This window comes from Mesoplodon densirostris, chromosome 18, assembly GCF_025265405.1.
Source record: "Mesoplodon densirostris isolate mMesDen1 chromosome 18, mMesDen1 primary haplotype, whole genome shotgun sequence".
Taxonomy (NCBI): domain Eukaryota; kingdom Metazoa; phylum Chordata; class Mammalia; order Artiodactyla; family Ziphiidae; genus Mesoplodon; species Mesoplodon densirostris.
This window is the reverse complement of record NC_082678.1, coordinates 1,519,001-1,542,630: the sequence shown is the minus strand read 5'-3', so window position 1 is coordinate 1,542,630 and position 23,630 is coordinate 1,519,001. Positions and strand designations below refer to the sequence as shown.

At 58.1% G+C, this 23,630-nt stretch overlaps 1 protein-coding gene across 28 annotated transcripts in view; it reads left to right on the top strand.

Annotated features, from left to right (window-relative positions):
• The first annotated feature begins 648 nt into the window (after positions 1 to 648).
• Positions 649 to 23,630, top strand: part of CACNA1G (calcium voltage-gated channel subunit alpha1 G) — a 61,459-nt gene continuing 38,477 nt past the window's right edge. For all 28 annotated transcript variants that reach the window (XM_060081045.1, XM_060081038.1, XM_060081026.1 and 25 more), the window contains exons 1-9: positions 649 to 890; positions 8,004 to 8,115; positions 8,280 to 8,413; positions 8,809 to 8,906; positions 10,929 to 11,088; positions 11,552 to 11,852; positions 12,020 to 12,112; positions 14,303 to 15,086; positions 16,975 to 17,351. In XM_060081045.1, coding sequence (XP_059937028.1) covers positions 649 to 890; positions 8,004 to 8,115; positions 8,280 to 8,413; positions 8,809 to 8,906; positions 10,929 to 11,088; positions 11,552 to 11,852; positions 12,020 to 12,112; positions 14,303 to 15,086; positions 16,975 to 17,351 — 2,301 coding nt within the window. The remainder of the gene's footprint in view (positions 891 to 8,003; positions 8,116 to 8,279; positions 8,414 to 8,808; positions 8,907 to 10,928; positions 11,089 to 11,551; positions 11,853 to 12,019; positions 12,113 to 14,302; positions 15,087 to 16,974; positions 17,352 to 23,630) is intronic.

Genomic DNA, 23,630 nt, shown 5'->3' with positions numbered 1-23,630 from the left:
CAGCGGCAGCCACCGCGGCGGCTGCGGCGGCGGCATCTCCGCTTCCACCCCTGCCCGGGACGGCCCCCCACCACCTCCCCGCCCCTCCTGGACCGTGAGCCCGCCGCCGGGTGGAGAAAGGAGCCGCCCCCCACCCCCTCCAAACCCACCCCCAAAGAGATTCCTCCTCCCCTCCCCCGCCGCCGCTGGCGCGGAGCCGGGACGATGCTGACCCCTTAGATCCTGCTCCAGCTGCGCCGCGGGAAGAGGGGGCGCCCCTCCCCGGCCCCCCCACCCTCCACCCCCTTTCTCTCTCCCCCTTTTGGGGCCGCTTCGCCGAAGGTAGTGCCGAAGCTGGCGACCGGAGCCTGGGCGCGAAGCGAAGAAGCCGGAACAAAGTGAGGGGGAGCCGGCCCGGGGGGGCCCAGAAGCCCTGGGGAAGCGGGACTCGCGCCGGGCGGGGCTTCCCTGCGACCCGGCGCCCCGCGGGCAGCATGCCCCTGCGGGCAGGGGGAGCTGGGCTGAACTGGCCCCCCCGGGGGCTCAGCCTGCGCCCTAGAGCTCCCCAGATGCGCCCCCGCCGGGGCCCCCCGGTTGCGTGAGGACACCTTCTCTGAGGGGCGCCCCTTGCCCCTCTCGAAACCACCCGGGGCCCCAGCTGGCCAGAGGATGGACGAGGAGGAGGATGGAGCGGGCGCCGAGGAGTCAGGACAGCCCCGGAGCTTCATGCAGCTCAACGACCTGTCGGGGGCCGTGGGCCGGCCGGGGCCGGGGTCGGCGGAAAAGGACCCGGGCAGCGCGGACTCCGAGGCGGAGGGGCTGCCATACCCTGCACTGGCCCCGGTGGTTTTCTTCTACTTGAGCCAGGACAGCCGCCCGCGGAGCTGGTGTCTCCGCACGGTCTGTAACCCATATCCTCCGGGGCACGACTGCCGGGCTGGGGGGCCGCAGGGGGGCGGGCCGCGCCGCCTGAGGGGACCAAAAGCCAGGTGAGTCGGAGAAGTGAGCCCGGAAGGTGGGCAGATGAGAGGGGGGCTGCAAAAGAGGGTAGGGGGCTTCAGAGTAGGAGGGGAGACAGGAGCAGGTTTGGCTGATACCCCAGGCGAGCCCCACCTCGGTACCCACACCTCAGTCCTCCTTGGGGGGTTGGGATCCAGGCCAGGAAAAGAGAGGAGACGTGCCCCACTGGTGTGCAGCTGGATGCTCTCCAGATGTGGGCAGGGGAGGGTCGTCATCCTCCAGATGTGGGGAGCTTCGGGAGCCTGGGAGCTCTATTCCGCCCGCCGCCGGTTAGCGAGCTGGGTTTGGTTTCCGAGTTTGGGGGGTGGGGTGGGGAGGAAGCTGCGGGGACGGCAGGGGGGGACCGCAATCTCCTGGGTTTCCCTCCTGCCCCAGCTCCAAAGTTTGCGGTGGATTCTAGGGTCTGATTCCCCCACGCCACCCCACCGGCACCCGCCCCGACCTGGTCCTTGAGGCTGACGTTTTTACTGCCCCTGAGGGAGATGTTGGGGGGCGGGGACCAGGTCCTAACGCCCCCACCCCCACCCCGCGGGTTGGAGGCACAAAAAGGAGATTCCGGCGGCGGCTGATGTCAGGGGTGCAGAATGAGAAAAAGATGTGATGGAGGAAAACCGTCTGCCCCCAGAGCCGGGCTAGAGTACCCTTCCGGTAGGAGCCCAGTGCTCAGAGTGCCTCCCTTTCCCCCAGTTCTTTATTCAATGCGGGGTGCTTAAGGTTGGGTTGGGGAGTTTTGTGCCACATTTTTTCTTGTGGAGGGAAAGACTGGCAAGAGCTTTGGCAAGCAGGGCAGGGGATTAAGCCGGTCCAAGTTACCCACCCCCTTTCTATGGGAGTGCTCCCGCCTGATTACAGAGCAGGTATGGGAGACCGCAGCCTTCCAAGAAAGTACTGGGGGGACAGTGAGACTCTGAGCCGGTTCACTGGGGAAGACTCGGGTCCACCACCCCATGTGTACTCCTTGGATAGGTTTGTGGAATGCAAGCCCCACATCCCAGGGAGATAGATTTAGCACTGCCCTCTATCCTCTGCCCCGTCATGAATTGCATGGGAGACCCCAGCCCCCTAATCCCCACGGCCTCTCCCCCTTAGCCCCTAGCACAAAGCACTGCTTGACTAATGCCTAGCTCCAGGCTGCGTTAGGTTCCGCCACTGCCGGAAGGGAAGGGGGGTACGCTGCCATCCCTGGTCTTGACAGCTTCTCCTGGCACTTTCCTCCCAGCTCAGAGGCTGTTTTGGACTCAGGGTGGGAGACGTCGGGTCTCCCTTGTAACCCCTAGGAGCCCAACCGGGACTCTGCTTTGGGGAAGGGCGGGGGGAGCTTGGCACCGCCCTCACTCTCTGCAGCTCTGCTGCCTCTAGTGCGCAAAGCAGGGATGTGAGCTTGGGTCCCCCCCAACCCCCATCCTCTACACCCTGTGGGTCTTTAGGAAGCTCCCCTCGTCGCACGCTGTCTCCATCCCCCGCCCTTCCTTTCTCTCTGAGCTGCAGAAATAGAGGGCTGCCTCCAAGGTGTGTGGACCTGCTGAGCTGGTACATCTTGCACCGCCCCCCCCCCCCCCGCCCGCAACCTCAGGCCACTTTCTCAGGATTAGAGATGGAGAACAAATGTCTCTGAAAAGAACAGGCTCAGGGCATCCCTCCTCTCTGTGGCTAATCACTCACCCTCTCCATGAATGTAGAAAAGCACCAGACCTGTCCACTCCTTCTCAGGAGCCCCCCGGGGGTGTGTGTGTGTGGTGGTGGGGGACTGTGTGTAGAGAAATCTTCTCTCCCTTTTCCCTCCCAAACAACAGACCTCTTGGCTAGCACCTCCCCACCTACCCTATCTTCAGGTGCTAGTGGATGGTCTGGGGTCAGATTCCTTCCTCGAGGTGTTCTGGGAGGGGGCCGTTGAGAGGGCTGGAATGACAGAAGAGAGGTGGAGGCCCAGTGCTCATCTTGGGAGTCGGGGAGCAGGCTTGCCTCTAGGGTGGGGGGAGTCTGGGGTGAGGGGCATTAGCGTCACTCGGTCTGGACAGCCCGCTAAGCCTGGATTGGCTGAGGGTGGGTGGAGAACAATTTCTTGGCAACGGGGCTGCCTAACATGTGCCCTCACCACTCTCATCACACCTATGTATGAAGGGAAACCTAAGTTTTTCACTGCCGGAGGGGTTCTGGACTGACTCTTGGGCCTCAGTCTTTCCCTCTCTGTTTTTGGTATCTGCGAGGCTTCCCTTGGCTGCACCTCTGGGCCTGAGGGACATAAGGACACCTCCCCTCAACTAACTGAAGCTAGTTAGGCTCTTCTTGGCATGCTTCTCAGCCCCTTCCTCTCTTAGCCTCTTTAAGAAACCAGGTTTCCTGGAGAGGAGATCTAGACCCAGGTGGGACGTGGTGTGTGAGTGAGTGAGTGCGCGCGCGCGTGTGCGTTGAGGAGGGAGGGATGGTAGCAAAAGGAAGGAGGGGCTCGGAAGTGGTACTGGGGAGACTGGGGGGTCACGGTCAGAGTCAGAAAGGCCCCTCCTCCCAGGCTATAGGGGAGGGAGTGTGTTGGACTTTGCAGTGTGTGTTTCTTCAAGTGTGAGGGAGTGCGTTTCCCCTCCCGGGAAGGAGATCCTGAGCATTCCCTCCCCGGCTGTTGTATCACATCTGGAAGTTTGTGTAGGAGTTTCTCCAAGCTCAGAGCCCAGCACAGCTTTTTCTCATTTGGAAATCACAGGCTGGCATTTGGGATGCCGAGAGGGGGAGTGGGAAGGGGGCCAGAGGGGGAGGAGGGAGCCCCGCCAGGAGTGGGGGGAGGAGAAGGGGGAGGCCTGGACAGCAGGAGCCCTAATGGCTTCCAGAAGTGAGTGTGAGTGTGTGATCGCGCTGTGTGTTTCTGAGAGTGTGTGCGTCTGGAGGTGGGGGGGCACCCGGAATCTCTGGAGCCTTCCTCGCCACTGTCCCAGTGTCCCAAGTTCCCCTGTCTCTCTTACCTAGAGAGAAGTCTCCATTTTGGTCCTCAGAGGAAATGGAAGGGGGTGTTCTTCCCGTCTCCTCACCAATTCCCTCCTCTCATTTTCAAACCCAAGGCTCTGCAGAGGCAGTTCTGGGGAGAAGGGCTGGGGCTGGAGACCTGAGCTGGGCTGAGGGGGCCAGAGCACCTCCTGGCACTCCTCCTGTCCAGACCCACCTTCCTTCTCGGCCACAGACACCCTCTGCTGCACCGAACTGTCAGGGGACTCCCCGTCGTGGAGAGTGCCAGTTGGAGCCATTCCTGGGATTACCCCCACCACACAGCCCCCCCTTCACCCCTTGCCTGCTCCCGCCCCAGCTCTCACCCCGCCCTGCCTGCCTCAGCCAGGATGGCGACAGACACAACTGCTCACACACGCAGACATACACACACACACACACACACACACACACACACACACAGAGTCACAGACGTTTGAATCAGCTTTCTGGCCTATTTCCCCTCCCAAAGATTCCAGCGGGCCAGCTCTCTTGTATCTCTGTGTCTCTCGTCTCTGTCTCTGGGTGGGGCTGGCTGCCTTTCTTCGGGCTGCAGTTTTCAGTTCAGCTGGAAACCTCCCTCCCCACACACCCACACTCTGGAGCGGTCTGTGGCGGGCAGACCACCGGGAAACAGGATTGTGGGAGTTGGGGTGGGGGGGCTCAGCTGGGGGAATCCCCTTTTCAGCCTCCCTAGAAGGAGCCCCCTCCTGAGCCCCTAGATCTCACCCCACTCTGGGAATGCTGAATCCCATAGACACCAGCCTCTCCGGGGGTGAATGAGGCAAGCACCCCACCTTCCCCACGAGCAGTAGGAGGCCAGGACTCCTGGGCCCAGGCCCTTTACCTCTTCCGTGCTCCTAGGTCTCAGATTAGCAGGCTCCTAGCAGAGAATGGGACAGCTGGGGGGCCTGCTTCCCGTCTCAGTCATGCTCTGCCCCGAGCCCCCGAGCCCCTGGAGGTGGCCCAGCCCTCCTCCCTCCTCATTCTACTTTCCTCTCCCTTATAGCTGCCCAACCAGGCAAGGGCTCTAGATAAAGCCCCACAGAGAGGACTAAGTTCTCAGATAACATGCTCTAGTTCCCTCTCCTGGAGGGCGAAGAGGAGGGGGGATGGAAGTGGGGTTCCTCACCCTCTGCCATTTCCTTTTTTCTCTGCTTTTGATGGTGGGTTGTGGGGAGACGAAAGATCCTCCCTTCTCCTACCCACCTCCCCCTTTGGGATCCACTCCAGCCCTGACAGTCACCATAGCAACAGTGGACATGTGACTGCACAGGTCTCTCATAGTCACTATGGCAACCAATGTCCCCCATTCCCTTGGTTGCTATGGGGATTTGTCACATGGTTCCCCCCCAACCTGATAACCTGTGAGTCTCCCCACTTACCCTTTCCCTGCGTGAGCACAAGACAGCAGCCTGGGTAAGGGGAGTTCATATGTGAGGGCGGGGGGGTCCCTTTAGTTACCATGGCAACAAATCCACACCACCTGGTGACACATCCTCCTGTTGTTATGGCAACAGAGGAACATGGCACAGTGACATACGGCCATATTCCCAAGGAAATGAGCCCTACCCTGAGAAGGGTGAAAGACCCCCCCACCCTCGTTAATTATTCCTTAATTCAGATGGTCCCAAATTTTCCTGTGCCTTGGTGTTTTCCCTGTCCATTTCTGCTTACCTATAGGGAAAGGGGAGAGGTGAGAGTGGCAGGATGTACCCGGGAGTAAGGTGAATTGCCAAGAGGGCTCTTGAGAAGGGGCTTCTGTGGTTAAGAGCTGGAGGTGAGGTTATTTGGAGGCAGACTCTGGCTATAAGAAGCCTCAGTGTGAGCATGTGTAAGGTGGGGACAGAAAGAGGGACAGCACCTTTATGGTGTCACTTCTCCCCCCACCCCCACTCACCATCAGTTCATCACTACTGAAGCAAACAAGGTAGGAAAACATGAATGGGGAGATACGTCTGGCTTCTAGGCAGGGGGGTTGATTGACTGATTCACATTCATTCATTCATTCACTCTTCCCACGTATTGATCATCTGCTACATGCCAGGCATTACTCTAAGCTCTGTAGGTGCTTGGGTGTAACAGAGTCCCCGTGCCTCAGCGAGGGAGACGAGACAAGGGCACAGAAGACATGGTAGACTCACTGCCATTAGAGGAGTCCAAACAGGTGTCCCGGAGCCCCTCTTCCCAGGAGAACTACCCACCTGCCCCTATGTAGAGACATCTGCTCATATGGGTCCCTTCCAGAACCTCTTCCCTATAGAGGAGAGGAGGGGGCTAGGTTGGGGAAAGCAGGCCAGTTCTTGAAGGTAATCGTGTCCTTCCCTTTTCAGACGATGGTCCCAAAGGAGCTCCCTCCCTGTCCCCATTTTTCCAGGCCGACCCCTGGCTGACCCTTATTCTGGGGATAGATCCACTGGGCTCCGGCTCCACTCAGGAAAACAGAGCGCTCTTTTTCTTACCCCCTTCCATCAACTTACCCCAAATGCCTAGAATTTTTTTTTTTAACTCTTATTCCTGTGAGGATGTAAGACTAGGGAAACTGTAGTGCCTTGGGAATTTAGGGTACCTGCTGGTGGGAAGGGATGTGAGTCTGAGGGAAAAGGGCCTGGGTGACAGGAGCGAGTAGAAAGGCTTTGAGGTGATTGAGTGTGGGCTCCCGGAGAGGGGGCGTGGTCGGAGGTTCAGAACAGAGATGGCGTATGGCTGGGATCAGCTTCAAGGTCAGTCCTTGGGTCCCTGGCCAAAGCCTTCTCACTCTGGAAGTGGGGTTATGACAGGAAGATTCCATCTGCTGTGGGCGCTCTCTGTCTCACTGAGTCTGGCTTGGTGGGTCGTGCTGTGGGCTGCCATGACGCCCTCCCTACCTCCATCCTCAAGGCCTTCTCCTCCCCCCGGCCCCCCCACTCTCTGCTTATTTCTAACCTCTTTCCTCTTCCCCAACCCTCTCATGTGTTCCTTGAGAAAACAGGATGCTTGGTCACTTCTCTGTGAGCCTGGTGCCCAGAACTCTCTAAGGTGCGGAGGCCATTTTCTACATTCTCCTGTAGATGGGCTGGAAGTGAGCCCCTTAATGAAATCCACTCTGTGGAAAGACTCAGGGTTTAGAAAGACCCCTCTCTCCCCCTTGTTGCAAAACAGAGTCTTTGTTGGTCCAGGGTGGGGCTTTGCTGGAAGCCATAAGAAGGTGTGATGGTGGCATGGTCTGTATACAGGGTACTGTCTACTCTGCACAGGCTGGGGGCTTATGTCCAGCACAGGGCCTGGGGTGTAGTGGGTCCTCGTTATTTAACTGTGTGAATGTGTCTGGAGGCCATGTGAGGGCTTTGAGAGGCCAGGGGCTGGCTGGGGAAGAGGCAGCCTGAGGCTCCCGTTCTGTGGTGCTTGTCTGCCTCCGCCTGCCTGTCTGGGGCCAGTGTGGTCGTGACAAGCCCTTCCCTGCAGCCTGAGCAGCTATGGAAGCTGCTATCCCAGATCAGAAGCTTGGAAAACTCAGTCTCATCTGGGTCTCTCCTGTGACCTTCAGCACATGACTTCTGGGCCTCAGTTTCCTTGGGTTCTGGGGAAGAAGGTGATCTAGCCCGGATATTTCTCGGGGCTGTTGTGAGCATCCAATGTGGCATGCTGTGAAAGTGCTTGGTAAACTGTAAGGCAAGCATAATCCGACTTTAGGTTTGTGTCACACATTCACATACATTATCTCATTTGCTTCTCACATTTTTCCCTGTGAGGTAGGGAGAATAAGATTCAGATTCAGCAGCAAACTCTTGGTGCCTGGCATTTCCACAAGCACGATCGATTTTATCCCCCAAATGGCTTGTGCAAATAGTCAGGATATTTGTGGCTTTTCCTACTTTACAGAAGAGGAAGCTGGGTCCAGAGGTGATATGACCCGAGGTGGGACTAGCTGGCTACACCTGGCTACATCTCAGATGGGGTGGGCAGGTCAAGCAGTGGGAGGTGCTTGGGCAGGGCGTGGGGGCCCGGGCTCAACTCCACCCTGGCCAGCTGTTTCCTTGACCGCCTGGTACCTGGTTTGAGCGCATCAGCATGTTGGTCATCCTTCTCAACTGTGTGACCCTGGGCATGTTCCGGCCGTGTGAAGACATCGCCTGTGACTCCCAGCGCTGCCGGATTCTGCAGGTAAGCATGTGTGGTGGGGGGAGGCGGGGGCAGCTCCTGATCTTTATAAACCCCGACACCTTCTCTGCAAGAGGCCCTGAGCCCAGAGGAAGGGGTGGGTGTAGGGTAGGGGGCTGCTCCCCCACCCTTTTCTCAGTTTCAGCAGCCTCTTGTCCCCACATCAGGCCTTTGATGACTTCATCTTTGCCTTCTTCGCTGTGGAGATGGTGGTGAAGATGGTGGCCTTGGGCATCTTTGGGAAAAAGTGTTACCTGGGAGACACTTGGAACCGGCTTGACTTTTTCATCGTCATTGCAGGGTGAGGGCCTGGGCTTGGAGCAGGAGAGCGACGGATCCGATTGGTCCCTTCCCCAGGGCCAGTTCTAGGCCCGGCCCCCTCCCCCAGCCCATCTACAGTGCTCCTTTCTCCCTGGCTGTCCACCAAGGGTCCGGGGCTGTCCTGTAGTGCTTGAGCCAGTACTTCTTTGAATGCCAAGGCCCCTCCATCCACACCCTCCTCTGTTCATTCTCTGATAAGGAGTCTGTCCTTGGCTTAGGGGTGGCCTTGCCCCCAGGGAGAGAGCTGGCTTTTCGGGGTCCCTTGGTGGAGGGGGAGGATTCCTGCCCCACCACAGCAGGATTCCTCATTGACCTCTTTTGACCCCCACGGCGGCCTCAGACTCAAAGGGCCTCCCTTTGGGCCCCTCCCTGCAGGATGCTGGAGTACTCGCTGGACCTGCAGAACGTCAGCTTCTCAGCTGTCAGGACAGTCCGTGTGCTGCGGCCGCTCAGGGCCATTAACCGGGTGCCCAGTGAGTGACCCCTCAGCCCTCGGCCCCTGGGCGGAGAACCCCAGCGGGAGATATGGGAATCTCAGACCCCACCCCTACCTCCTGGCCACTCACAGGCCTCATGCGGGCCTGGAACGCTGAGGCAGGCCCCCTGAGAGAAGGGCTCAGTGGGGAGTTGGGTCGCTGGAGCCCAAGGGAGCCCCCACCCGGGCTGCGGCCCCTTCCCCCTCATTTCCGCCTGATTTTCGGTCAGAGTCTCAGGAATGTCTCAGACGACCCCTTCCCTTCAGCTAGATCACCCTCCCTCCGGTGGAATAGGGGCGGTGGGAGCAGGGTGCAGAGGCTGGCAGGCCAGGAGGAGTGGGTGCAAAGTGGGATGGCCTTTTCTAGCCGGAACCGCCTCTCATGCGGTCTGGCTCTCATTGGTGAGATATAGCACCCGCCACACCGAGCATGACTTCTCTCGAGACGAGGCCGCTCCACGCTCCACGCCTCATCCTCCCGCTGTGGCCCCTTCCTCTTCCCACCCCCTTCCAAGCCTCTGCAGCAACTGACTGCTGGGACAATTATCTAAATTAAACCGCATTAGTTGCTGAGCCAGCCAGGCTTTGGCAGCTCCAGCTCCCCTTGCATCTCGCCCCCCACCCTTTCTCAGGCCCCCTTTGCAACTCCCCAACCTACACGAGCTGCACATGGTCTCTGCTGCCGTCCCAGGAGTGGGGTGGGTGGGGGCATGTTTCTGGGGCTCAGTGTCTGATGTAAGAGTAGCCCCCTTTGCTGCGTGTGCATGCATGCCTGTGTGTGTGCCTGTGGGGTGTGTGTGTGTGTGTCTGGGTGGGCAGAGCTGCTCAATGTGTCCTCCAGGCGTTGGTGTATGTTGGTGTTAACAGGAACCCCAGATGAGGGGCATGTCTTCCCTCCTCTCGTGCCCCAGGTGATCGCTGGCAGATTTATAGGCCTCTAACTACCGGTGTAATTCCCTTAATGCAAACCCTGAGGAATTGATCTCAGTTGAAGCACAGAGGAGCTGAAGGGGGCTGGGAGAGGGGAGAGGGGAGAGGGACTGAGTGGCAGGGGCGGGGCAGGGCCACTTCAGTCACCAGGAGGAGTAATTAGCAGCTGCTTAGAAGCTTTTTCCCTGGAGGGGTCAGGGGGCCACGAGGGTCACTTTGGCGGTCAAAACTAGCCCCCAGAGGTCTGTGTGCTTGACAAGGGTTTGGTGGCCTGGGGGCTAGTTTAGATGTCCTAGATCTGGAGTGGGGAGGGAGGGCAGTATCCCTAACAGCATCTCGGGGGCAGGTTGGTGGTGGCTTTCCCCGTGGAAAGGGTTGCTAAGTGACGGCCACCTGAGGAAACAGCCTTGTGTGTCCTCAGGTCCTGATGTGAGGATCTGGACCAAGCAGAGACTAGACTCAGGGAGGGGGCTCAGAACCATGGTGAAGTGCAGGGCATCTTGGCCCCTGCGGAGGGCTTGGCTCTCAAAGGGAAATTCCTGCCTGCTAACGCCCCTGCTGGAGCTCTCTGCCTTGGTTTCCCCAATGACTTTGGCGTCTATAACTTAGAAAGGTCAGGGGGTTATATCTGGTGAGAGAAGGATGTAGGGTGGAGTGTGTGTGTGTGTGTGTGTGTGTGTGTGTATTGGGGAGTGGGATGCGGAAGCAGAGAGCCTGGCTAAGTCCTGGCACCTACACTTAGCAGCTCTGTGGTACTGGGCAAGTCATGTTAGTTCTCTGAGCCTCAACCCTCATCTGCAAATTGGGGTGATATCAGCTCTGTGATGAAGCTGGGAGAGTTAAGTGGGGTGCGGTGCTGGAGAATGCTTTGGAAACTGCGGCCACTCTGCTCATTCTCGGTGGGTAGGGGTTAGGGGCTGCGAGGGCTGCCTGCAGAGTTAGCAGTGTCTGTTGGTCTCCCTCCAGCTTGAGCCGGGCTGTCTCAGCCTCAGAGGCCCCGGTGGGCCCCCTCTGGGAGTGCTGCCAGGCCCGTGGCAGCCAGCCGAGCCCGGCTAGCCTGGCGCCCCCAGCGTGGCTTCTGCCCCCACAGGCATGCGCATCCTCGTCACGCTGCTGCTGGACACGCTGCCCATGCTGGGCAACGTCCTGCTGCTGTGCTTCTTCGTCTTCTTCATCTTTGGCATCGTTGGCGTCCAGCTGTGGGCAGGGTTGCTTCGTAACCGCTGCTTCCTGCCCGAGAATTTCAGCCTGTGAGTGGCACATGGTGCCGGGAGGTGACCTGGGAGTGGCTGTGGGGCTGGGACCTCCCTCAGTTCCCGTTGCTGGTGACATATCTGTTCTCTTATTAGTGACATATCTGGTTATCAATCTTGGCTACACACTGGAGTCACCTGGGGAGTTTAAACCACGCTGCCCATTTCGATTTCATGGGTGTGGGGTTCAGCCTGGGGGCGGGGACTTTTAAAAGCTCCTCAGTGAGCCTGAAGTGCAGCCACGTTGGGAACCTCTGCTCTAGGATGGGGACTTCCCACGTGCCGACTCTGGAGTTGCACCCTCGATCTGCCTGCTCCTGGCGCACCCCTCTGCACCCATGAATCCCTGCCCCTTCCCAGTGCTCGCCCTGTGCGCCTCAGTGCATCCACCCAGCTGTCCCTTCCTGGGCCCTGTCCCCCGAGAACCCTGCCCTCAGCCTCATCCCTGTTTCCTCCGCAGCCCCCTGAGCGTGGACCTGGAGCGCTACTACCAGACCGAGAACGAGGACGAGAACCCCTTCATCTGCTCCCAGCCTCGCGAGAACGGCATGCGCTCCTGCAGGAGCGTGCCCACGCTGCGCGGGGACGGGGGTGGCGGCCCGCCCTGTGGCCTGGACTACGAGGCCTACAACAGCTCCAGCAACACTACCTGTGTCAACTGGAACCAGTACTACACCAACTGCTCTGCAGGGGAGCACAACCCCTTCAAGGGCGCCATCAACTTCGACAACATCGGCTATGCCTGGATTGCCATCTTCCAGGTGGGGCAGTCTGGGCACCGGGAGAGTCCCCAGAACACAAGTGTCAGGACACAGTCCCGGCTTGGAGTGGTTGTCCTCAGGGTTGGGATGGGGTCAGGGCCTCTAGAGGAGACCGCAGGAGGCTTTAGGGGGCCCAGAAACAGCCTGCCCCTCTGCACCCTCCCCAGGTCATCACGCTGGAGGGCTGGGTCGACATCATGTACTTTGTGATGGATGCTCACTCCTTCTACAACTTCATCTACTTCATCCTCCTCATCATCGTGAGTGATTCCTCAGGCCCCTGTGGGGATGGGGGATCCTGGGGAAATGGGTGGGGGGAGTCCAGAGAGGGGACTTGCTTGGTCTGACGTCCTAGCTCTCAGGAAAAGTCCCATAGAGACACAGGCAGAAGGCACCTGTCATGAGGAGTCGGGAGGAAATCCAAGGTCAAGGCCTATCACTGACTACCACTTAACATCTTGGGCAAGTCATTCCCTATGAGGCCCCCCAGCCCCACCCTGGGCATCTGGTTCTTCATCATTAAAATGGGTGGTGCTCAACCCAGGGTGATGCCACCTCTCCCAGGGGGCATTTGGAAATGGCAAAGGGTGGTCCTGTGTTTTACGAGAGCTAGGGGAGCACTATCGGCATTTTGCTGGGGGGGTAGGGTGTAGCTACTAGACACCCTGGAATGACAGTCCTGCAAGCAAAGGACTGTTCCACCCCAAATCCCCATCATGTGGCGTCGAGAAACACTGCGTGATCTCCTTCTCCAGCTCAGAAGTTCCAGGACTTTATGAGGACCGAAGACAGAGGCAAAAAGTAGCAATATTTAATCACTACCATTCATGACTAATAATGTAATTGCTACCACTTAGAGCTAATACTTACTGAGCACTTACTATGTGCCCGTCCCTGCTCTGAGCACTTTTTTATGTGCTGGTGCATTTAATCCTCACCAAGATCCTGTTGTGGTCTCCGTTTTACAGATGAGGAAGCTGACATTTCCTCATTTGTCTGAACCCGTCAGGTGCTTTGCACGTGCCGTGGATCAGTCTTGCTGGGCTGAGCGCCGCTGCTGAAGCCCGCTGTCACACCTGCGGCCTGCTTAATCCTCAGAGCCCCCTGTGAGGCGGCAGGTGCAGGGACTGTGGCCTCGTCTCCTAAATAAGAGCTCTGAGCTTCAGAGGGCTTGGTCACTGGAGCTGAGAATTCAACCCCAGGCTACCGACTCCAAATCCAGCCCTTTTTCCATGTCACCAAGAGGCCAATGACAGAGCCAGACAGAGGGACAGATATTGAGAGAAAGAGACTAAGATCTACTCAGGACTTAGGCAGGCTCCAGAGGGTCAGAATAAAGACCCCTCGGTGAGTGAGAGGTGTCCCTGAGAAAGAACAGCGCCCCACCCCCAACCATCCCTGATGTGGAAGGGTAGGGGCCTGTTCCCTGCCCCCCACCATCACCTGGGTGGCAAGGCCAGCACCTCTGGGAAGTGGTTTTGTGACCTTTTCACGGGATCTGTTCACCATTCAGCTCTCCCTGGGCTTGGGGAGTGGGAAGGAAGCAGACAGAGAGGTAAGGGGCCTTGTTTGCACCCTCCCACACACCCCATGAAAAATCTTTCCAAACAGCTCTCTGGAATCACACTAGTGAAGCTAATTATCATAATTACTAGGACACAAGCTAGAAAAAAAAATCTGCTTTGTCACCATAAATATTCATTACCTTCATTCCGGATTGTTATCCAAGCAATTGCCATCCCAGAAGCCCGGGGGAAACTGAGGCATGGAGGTGGAGATGGGGGAGTGTGGCCAAGTCAGAGTGGCAACCTGGCCAGTCTGCAGGGTTCAGGATTCAGCCCATTACCCAGCTGGGGGAGGGGAAAGGCCAAGGCCACTGGTCGTGAAGATACTGAGGTCCCATGGTTAAGAGTCTCGCTCAAGCTTACGCAGCTAGACTTGGGGCTAGAAGCAGGAGTTTTGTGAACAATGTTTTTGCCAAGATCTCAAAAGCTCAACCCAATGTGAAAACCCCATGTCCCCAGGATAGCACTCATTTCCACAGCCTTCTCTAACTCCTAATGGGAACCGGGGAGGGGGTGCTCAGAATCTTGGAGGATGGGCACGTTTAGGGGCAGGGAGTTTGGGAGATATCCTTGCCAGATAACCTCATCATCAATAGCAATGCCTTGGAATTCCATAGAGGTTGGTTCAAGTCTAAGCTTTGCTGTGCATGAGCTGAAGGATCATGGGGAAATTCCTCAACCTCTCTGAGCCCCGGTTTCCTCACTTGTCAGATGGAGACAATAAAGGTGTCACCTCTTGAGATTGCTATGAGAATAAAACAGGATGATGCTTGGACAATTATTGAGCCTGGCGCCTGGCACAGAGGGAGCACTCTGTACTCGGTGGCTGGCACTGTGAGTCCCTTTCCTTCAGGCTGTCTCCTCTTGCTGTCCCCACCCCAATAGGTGGGCTCCTTCTTCATGATCAACCTGTGCCTGGTGGTGATTGCCACGCAGTTCTCAGAGACCAAGCAGCGGGAAAGCCAGCTGATGCGGGAGCAGCGCGTGCGGTTCCTTTCCAACGCTAGCACCCTGGCCAGCTTCTCCGAGCCGGGCAGCTGCTATGAGGAGCTGCTGAAGTACCTCGTATACATCCTCCGGAAAGCAGCCCGAAGGCTGGCCCAGGTCTCCCGGGCAGCGGGCGTGCGGGCCGGGCTGCTGAGCAGCCCGGCTCCCCGCGGGAGCCAGGAACCCCAGCCCGGCGGCAGCTGCTCTCGCTCCCACCGCCGTCCGTCCGTCCACCACCTGGTGCACCATCACCACCACCATCACCACCACTACCACCTGGGCAACGGGACGCTACGGGCCCCCCGGGCCAGCCCACGGATCCAGGACAAGGATGCTAATGGATCTCGCCGGCTCATGCTGCCACCACCCTCGACACTCGCCCTCTCCGGGGGCCCTCCAGGGGCTGCAGAGTCTGTACACAGCTTCTACCATGCTGACTGCCACTTGGAGCCAGTCCGCTGCCAGGCACCCCCTCCCAGGTCGCCATCTGAAGCCTCGGGCAGGACTGTGGGCAGTGGGAAGGTGGACCCCACCATGCACACCAGCCCTCCACCAGAGGTGCTGAAAGAGAAGGCGCTAATGGAGGTGGCCCCCACCTCTGGACCCCCCACCCTCACCAGCCTCAACATCCCACCCAGGCCCTACAGCTCTATGCACAAGCTGCTGGAGACACAGAGTACAGGTGAGAACTCTGGGTGGAGGCATGTTGGCGCCCCTCACCCAGGGACCGGGTGATATCCCATCCCAGCCAGGACTGGGGCGTCTGGAGTCAGGACAGGGCTTGGGTTCCCATTCTGCCACTCTTGGTGTTGGGACCTTCAGCTAGTCACATCGCTTCTTTGAGCCCTAATTTTCTCATCTGTTAAAATGGGAATCATAATTCCTACATTGTAATAATAACAACAGCTGTCATGTAACGAGCACCTGCTATGTGCCCTGCTCTATGCTGTTTGCAGTTGTTGACGGATTGCTGTGTGCCTGTCACATGCTTCTCAGGCAAAACCCCACTGGAGCCTCTCATCCGTTTAAGTGATAAACTTTCTTATCATCCCCATTTTACTGATGAGACAAAGGAGGCTTCGAGAGGTTGTGGGACTTGCCCGAGGCTGTGCCATTGGCGAGGGGTGGAGTCAGGGCCCTCTGACTCTGAGACCCACGCTCTCTAGTCCTTGCTGCAGGTTCAGAGGGGAAATGGTGTGTGATTGTGGTGAGCACCATGTCATGTCCCATGCTAAGGGCACTCTTGTAAACATGAGTGCCACTCCGTCCCCATAGGGAGACCTGGAGCTTGGTGCAGCAAGTCCTCAGGGGCTGCTAGGCTGATGGGTGGAACACCCAGTGTCGTGGGAAAGGGAGATGCTTGCACCTGGGGGCATCCCCCAGTCAGGCAGGGGTGGCACACCCTCCTCCACAGACAGACTCACTGTAGCCGAAGCCCAGGGCCTGTGTTTCAGGAAGGATGTGGCACGTGGGAGAAGTGGGATATTTGTGGGCTGTTATGTGGGAATGTGGGCTGGGACAGGAAGGTGCCATCACAGAATGCAGTGGGAAGGGTTCTTGTGCCAGCTCTTCTACTACCCTGCCAAGGGGCGCCAGCCAGCCGCACACACGCATGGTTCTATTTCCTTCAGTGTAGAAGGCAGGGCTGGGACCATCATAGCTGTCAGTGGTGTTTACTGATGTCCTCCTGCATGCAGACGGAAGGGCTGGGCCCCGAGCCAGGCGTCTTCAAATCCACGCTTTCTCTGGGTAGTCTCTGAGGTTTCTGTCAGCTCTCACAGTCTATGGTCAAAGCTGTATTTAAATGGACATCGGTGTCTTGGGATAGGTCACTGTGTACGTGCACATGCGCAGTCTGGGGGGTGTGTGTGTGCATGAAGGTGTCTGGTGTGTGTATGTGCCCGTCTGCATGCACATGTCTGGTGTTCACGTGTGCATGTGTCCACACGTATCTGATGTGTATAGGTGCGTGTCCGTGCACACGGGGTGGTGCTCTTGTCTGGTGTGTATGCACGCCCATGTGTGCACATGCCTGGCGCACGTGCGCCGTGTGATATGTATGGGTCTGTGCACACTTGTGTTTGGCTGTGCATGTATATATGACTCATAAATTGTATGCTTATGTACACAGTACATGTATGTATGCGAGTATGTGTCTAGTGCACATGTGTGTGTGTCTGGTGTGAGAACATACATGAATACACATGTATGGGTGTGTGTCTTAAGGATCCCTTGGAAAATGCTACTTAAAGCAGTGTTAATGCAGGGCTGGCTTCCCTGGGAAGGAAAGATGGTCTAGGTTCCTTCCTGAAGGCTCCTAGGTCAACTGCACCAACCCTAGGACAACCCGCAGTGCCTGCCGGTGGGATGCTGTTGGCATCTGGGGGCATCTCTATTACTCAGGACTGCCCACACTGCAAGTCATTCAGCACCCCTGCCCACCAAGTGCCTAGCACCCGCATCATTGAAAGAATCCCAAACTCCCCCACTCATTTTTATACACACTTTGAGGGAAGGGTGACCCCAAGTTGGAAACCCTGGAGTCTCTAACCTCTACTCTCCTGTCCCAGGCGCCTGCCAAAGCTCTTGCAAGATCTCCAGCCCTTGCTTGAAGGCAGACAGTGGAGCCTGTGGCCCAGACAGCTGTCCCTACTGTGTCCGGACTGGGGCAGGGGAGGTGGAGCTCGCCGGCCACGAGATGCCTGACTCAGACAGCGAGGCAGTTTATGAGTTCACACAGGACGCCCAGCACGGTGACCGCCAGAATCCCCACAGTTGGCGTCGACGGAGCCTGGGGCTGGACGTGGAGCCCAACTCTGTGCTGGCCTTCTGGAGGCTGATCTGTGACACCTTTCGGAAGATTGTGGACAGCAAGTACTTTGGTCGGGGAATCATGATTGCTATCCTGGTCAACACACTCAGCATGGGCATCGAATACCACGAGCAGGTAGGGACACGGGCGAGGGCATGGTCCCTGGGGCTGGGGACCCTCTCCCTTCCTCCCCTCCCACCCCGTGTTCAGTTTCCTCTCCGCGCTGCTAGCTTGCACGGCAGGGAGGAGGACAGGAGGGAGATGCACCACTGCGTGGGGACTCTTTGGAGCGTGAAAGCCAGTGAATGTCATACAGTCTCTGAGTGTGGAGGTTGCCCAGGGCAGGGGCAGGGTCTGAGCTGGGTGTGTTTTATCTGGGAAGGCTTCTGAGAGGAGGTGGGCTTTAAAGGATTTAAACGAGTGATGAGCATCAGATGTGGGCAAGGCCTTTTTGGAGGGACAAGTCACATCCAGGGGGTGGGCTGGGCCCCCGGGCAATCACCTGACTCAGTAATTAGGGGTGTGATTGACTGGAAGCAGCAGGGGGCTGTGCAGGTAGCAGTGAGGAGTGGAGGGCTGGAGCCTGCCCCTGGGCGGGGGAGGGAGGGAGGCCATCTGCTCTTGGCCTCTGTTCTGGGAGCCGTGCTGTGAACGGGGAGGGCGGCTCTGGGTGGAAGAGAGCTCCCAGCATGGTGAGGGGACTTGAAACCATTGCGCTTGAGGAATCGTTCTAAGAACCTGGATGTTTAGTCAGGAGAAGAGGAGGCTCAGCAGGGACAGGCGAGCTGTCTTCAAATATTTGAAGGGCTGTCATGTGGAAGAGGAAGCAGGCTTGTTTTGCGGGGCTGACGGCTGCAGGCAATGGGATCTGGGCTGAGGGGGAGGAGGCTGTCTCCTCTCGCAGAGCTGTGCAAGAACAGAAGGGGTGGCCTGGGGAGCCCCGCTGACCCCGCTCCCACACTGGAGGTGGGAGCAGGTACCATGGGGCCTCACAACCGGCTATGGCTTCACCCCCCACAGGAATCCCTTCAGAAGGCGGCCCTTCCCCCCAGTTTGGCCTTCCAGGTCACCCCCTCGTCGGATCCTTGGGAAAGGAGGGAGGCCAACAGGCAGGTGCTGCTGTTCACAGGCCCTTCTGTGCTCTTCCCCCCGGGGTGTTCTCACTGTCCTGGGGCTCAGGGAGGGTCGGGGCTGCCAGACCTTCCCTGGTGCCGACCGAAGCCAGGTACTGCCCCAACCTAATGGGTGCAGGCACGTGGAGCCAGAGGTGTGGAGTGGGCGCGCACGCATGCACGCGCACGCACGCACGGGTGTGGCAGGGGTGGGGCAACCATGGGGCGGCGCCTGGGCTCCGCTGGGCGTGGCCACGGGGCAGTGCGGGGGAGTGGGTCTGGGTCGAGGCTGGGTATCCTAGGTCCAAGCCCGGCTGGAGCAAACATGCGATGTTCACTTTTCAGGGGGTTCTGAATTCCCTTACCGTCCACCCCACTCAGCTCCTACCCCAATTGCCCTGTCCAGCCGGGTGCGCCCCAGCCCCTCCCCCATCGCCATCAACCACGTTGACGCCCCTTCCTTTTGCCTCAATGACCCCCGCCCAGCCAGCTCTACCCTGGCACTTTGGTGGGCGTGTTGTGTCTGGGCGCACGGGGCGTGGGTGTGTGCGCCTCACGCCTGCTCAGCCAGCCTCCTGGGGAGAGGTGCCCTGCTCTGTCAGACTGGTTGTGGCGGCATTTTCTGCTGCTGCGATCCAGGTGGTGGCAGCTCCTAAGCTCCCATTACGCCAGCTCCCGAGCCGGAATCGCAGCCTCCTCTCCCTTTACCCCAGTTCTGGCCGTGGTCCGATGCCCCTCCCCCCGGGGGCACCTCCTTGGCTGCTGGTGGAGGCTTTGACTGTGCTGGAAAGAAGCTGAGTCACAGAGACTGAGGGCAGATGACGCTGCAGCAAGAGGGCTTCCAGTTAGACATCAAGAGGGACACCCCCTTGGGGGAGAAGTGATAGCGATCAGTCCCGGTGCCTGCAATCTCTCCTTATCCAGGTTCCTGAGGAAAGCGGGGGACAGCCTCCCCAGTCCTCAGCAGCAGGGAGTCCCCACTCAGTGGTGGCACAGTGTCTGCTCCAGGGAGGAGTTTGTCCCAATACCTGGTTGCCGAGGGCCCCTTAGGGGTGAGCGAGAGTCACCAGCGGTCCAGGCAGAGGACTGGCCCGGCGGGCTCGGGGGCTGGGAGCGGCCGGAAATCCCAGAAGCAGCCGTGGCCCTGTGCTTGCAGGCACTGCGGCCTGAATGTCCCGCCATCTGGGTCCCTGAGCCTGAGCAGGCTGAGGGGGGCAGGGAAGGGTGCAAGGAGACATGGAGGCCGAAAGACAAGAGCCACAGAGGGGGATATGGAGACACAGAGGGAGACAGAAAGAGAAAGGGAGCGAGAGACAGAGATAGGGAGATGGGGGCACAGAGATCAAGATGGAGACCCAGGGGGAGAGAGGTAAAAAGACAGGAAGGCAGAGACACAGAGACAAGAAGGTCAGAGATACAGAGAGGGAGATGGAGACCCAGGGGGAGGAGACAGAGACAGGTGGAGGCACAGAGATGTAGAGATGACAGAGACAGATACGGAGAGGGAGCCAAAGACACACCAAGACCCTGATGCAAACAGGATAGACCAGCAGGGACCAGGAGACAGAGGCTCCAATGGAGCCTCAGATGAAGGAGAGGAGAAGCCAGTTGAGCAAGAGAGCTGAGAGACACAGCGAGAGACATGCTCAGAGGCGAGGGCCAGAGGCTCATGGTTTCCCTGCAGCGCTCGTCACGCGGCAGCGGTATCCAGCGCTCTTGCTGTTGATCAGACTGTTGGATGCCGGAGCGGGTGTTGCTGGTGCTTCCCTGGGGGAGGAGCCCAGCCCGTTGCTGGTGCCCTCTCCAGACCTGTCCCCTCCCACTGTCACCTATCTTACCCATCATTCGGTTTTCCTGTCTAGAACAGGAAAACCTGCTGCTCTCTACCAACCTCTTGACCAACGTAGCATCCATTCTGTCATACCCCACCCTACCCGAGGCGGACCCCATGCTGTCCACACTCTCCTGCTTTTCCCTCCCCTTAACCCACCAGCTGGCGGAGAAGTGGCAGGGCTGGTTTGTGCAGAGAAGCTGGTGAGGAGGACAAAGACACAGGACTTTGAGGAGGGAGCAAGGATATAACTTCAGATTGGAAGTGCGATCTGATGGAGGGCGGGCTTGTGTGCGCCCCATCCACCAGGGGGCAGTGCCTGGAGCAGGGAGCTTGTGAACTATCCATCCATCCATCCATCCATTCCACACACGTTTTCTGTGCATCAGACTTGGGCCTAAGCAGTGGCATGCTGATAAATGTTTAATAACCGGCCCTTTAAGAAGAAAAAATTGTCCTAATTTGGGGTGTTTACAGTATTTGCCAATTTCCATGGTGTAAATGCTTCCACTCTGGCTGATTTCAAGCTACCAATGTGATGTCGCTGCATGAGGAGTTGGGAAGAGAGGTGCACACCAGACGCTCCAGTACAGCACTGGGCCGGGGCACTCTGTCTTTCCTCTCAAAGACCTCACTGACAAGTGAACAGTCACGCTAACTTGATGTAATACGTGCTTGGAAAGGATGCACAGAGGAGAAGCCCGTGACCCAGACTGGGGAAAGGATTCAAGGAGGGCTTCAGTGGGACATGACCTAAGAGCTGAGTCCGAATGGAGATTAGGAAGTAGCTAGCGAAGGGTAGAGGGTAGGGCACAGCATGGGGGAGGGCCAGAGGCACCAGACACAAAAACAAAGAGATTTATAAGGAGTTCAGAATGAATAGGGCACTGGGCGGGGGCTGGGATGGGCAAGTAACAAGAGATGAGTTTGGGAAAAAAACTCAGAGCAGAGCTAGGTCCTGAGAGGCGTAGGATGGAGTTCGGATTTATTTTATCCTGAAGGTGACAGGTTCCCAAAAAAGGTTTCAAGCAGGTCGATGATATGTGTTTCTGTTCTATGAAAAGTCCTCCGGAAGCCACGTGGGGAGTAGAAGGGAGAGGGAGACAGGAGGCAGGGAGGCCCACCAGAGGGCTACTGCAGTGGTCTGGCCAGTTCCTACATCTCTGTCCCTGGAGACAGAGAGAAGAGTGCTGGGGAGAGCTGGCAGGTGGCTGAATCTGTAGAACTCAAGACAAGCTGGATATCTGTGGGGCGAGGCAGCGAGGATGACACCCAGGTTTCTGCTTCAGGGACAAGCACTGGGGCTTGTGCAGAGCTGGGCTGGAGGGCATTGCGTACAAGGTGCCTGTGGGGCATCCAGCGTGCTGTTGGAGCACAGAAGAGAGGTTGTTTCCTGGAACCTGTCTCTGCCTGAGTATGCGTGGGGGCAAGGCCCCTCCAGGAGAATGGGATCTTAAGGACACAGGAGCTTCCTAATCACCCCCTACCGGGGTTGGGGCTGCTGAGGGCAGGGGCCAACCTCATATTCTAGAAGAGGGACAACAGCATGTGGGGAGGTGGGTAGGGCACACAGCCCAGTGGTCTCCTGGCCTGCAGAGAAGAGAGAGGGAGGGTCCAAACTACACAGATTTTCAGGCCAGGAGAGGACAGGGCAGGTGATGATTCTGCTTGTTTCCCCATCCTGTCACTCAAGATACATGTCCAGGGAGGGTTTCTATTTATAAGTGAGTGAAGTCAGCTGTTCAAGGCAAGGGAAGCTGGGGGTGGGGTAGGGTGGGGGAGAGTCCAGATGTGGTAGGTCTTAACTTTGAGGGGATTCACAGGCTCCTTTTGGATTCTGCTGAAAGCTGGGACCCTTTTCCCAGAAGATAGACACAGGCATGGATACCCCAGTGTGGCCTTCGAGGAGAGGGGTTTACAGACACCTGTCCTATTCCTTGGGCCTCCCAGGAGTCCTTGGCCTCCAGGCAGAGGAGCTGGGGCTGAGGGCCAAGGAAGACTTGGGGGGAATGATTTTTACAGTTGCCCTGGTCCCAGACTTTCAAAGCTTCTCCAGATGTGGGAGGGAGAAGGGTGCTCTTTTGGAGATGGCCAGCAAAAGGGGTGCTCACATTCCTCCAGGCGTCATCTGTCTCTCAGACTCCCCCAATTGAGCAAACATGGGGAGCACCTCCTGTGCACAGCACGTTAGAATAGAATAATAGAATGGGGGTGGGGGCAGTGCCAGGAGCACCTAAGAAACTTAGGTTCCAGCAGAAAAGTCATTCTGCTTCATGGATGATTATGCCAAATGCCATAAGGGAGACTTCTGGAGACAGAGGACAGATGCTTACATCCAGATGGGGGATTTCGGAGGGCTTCCCGAAGGAGGTGGTTTTTGAGGGTGGTCTTGAAAGATAAGTGGGATTGGTAGCTAAGGCCAGGAGCAGAGGGTTCCGGTGGAGGGACTGGGGGGGATTCTGGCAGCCTGGCCTGGGAATGCACCGTCGTTTTGCCTCCCCCACCTCACCCCGAGTTGTCTGAGCAGCAGTGAAGTGAGTCCAGCAGTGCTGCTGAAGCTGGAGCTTCCAGTTAGGTGTGGGCTGGTTTGGGGGAGGGACCCGGAGGCTATTTCTATCGTTCAGATCAGAGGCAATGAGGGCCCCCAGTATGGCGGAGGGGGAATGGAGTGAGTGGGTGGGGGCCCAGCCATTCCATTGCCAAGGTCTGTGCGCCCGGGCACCTGCTGCTAGAGGGATGAAGGAGAGGCATGAATCCTAGATAACTCCTAGGCTCCAAACCTGAATCCTGGAGAGGGATGGAGCCGGGAAGTCGGGAAAGGGGCAGGTTTGGGAGAGGAGGTGAGAGGGCTTGCTTTGGACTTGCCGCCCTTGAGCTGGCCTGGGCCATCCTGGGAAGGCTGTCAGACAGCTTGGCTCTCTGGGTGAAGAACAGGGCTTGGAAGGAGATTGTTTTGCTTCGTCCACACCCCAATGACATCTGGAGAGGTGGGAGATGGTGGGGCACAGGGTCAGGGAAGTAGAGGGAGGTAGTCGTCAGGCAGGAGGGGCTCGCAGCAGGCTCGGGTACTGCCCGCCTAGAGAGGAGGGCTGGGGAGAGGATCCTTGGAGAGAGCTGGAGTGGTGGGGCCTGGGGTTCAGGCGTGAATAGGCCTGGATCCACGCGAAGGTTTCTGCTTTTAGGCAGGGGAAGGGATATTGGAGAGGTGAGGGAAACAGGGACAACTGATGGAATGAAATGGAGTCCAGGGGAGCATGGCGGGCGGGTGTGGGGTGGAGGTGCGGGTGGAGGAGGGGCTGGCTGCCTTCTGGGAGGGAAGAGAGATGAGTAGGTTGCAGGACCCAGAGCTGCCTGGGGGAGGGAAGTGGAGCCCCATGAAGCAGGAGGCCAGGTTGGGAGTGGGGATGGGGGCCAAGGAGAGGGAAAGGGTCTGAGGCAGCTCTTGGGGGTGAAAGATGGAGATCCAGCAAT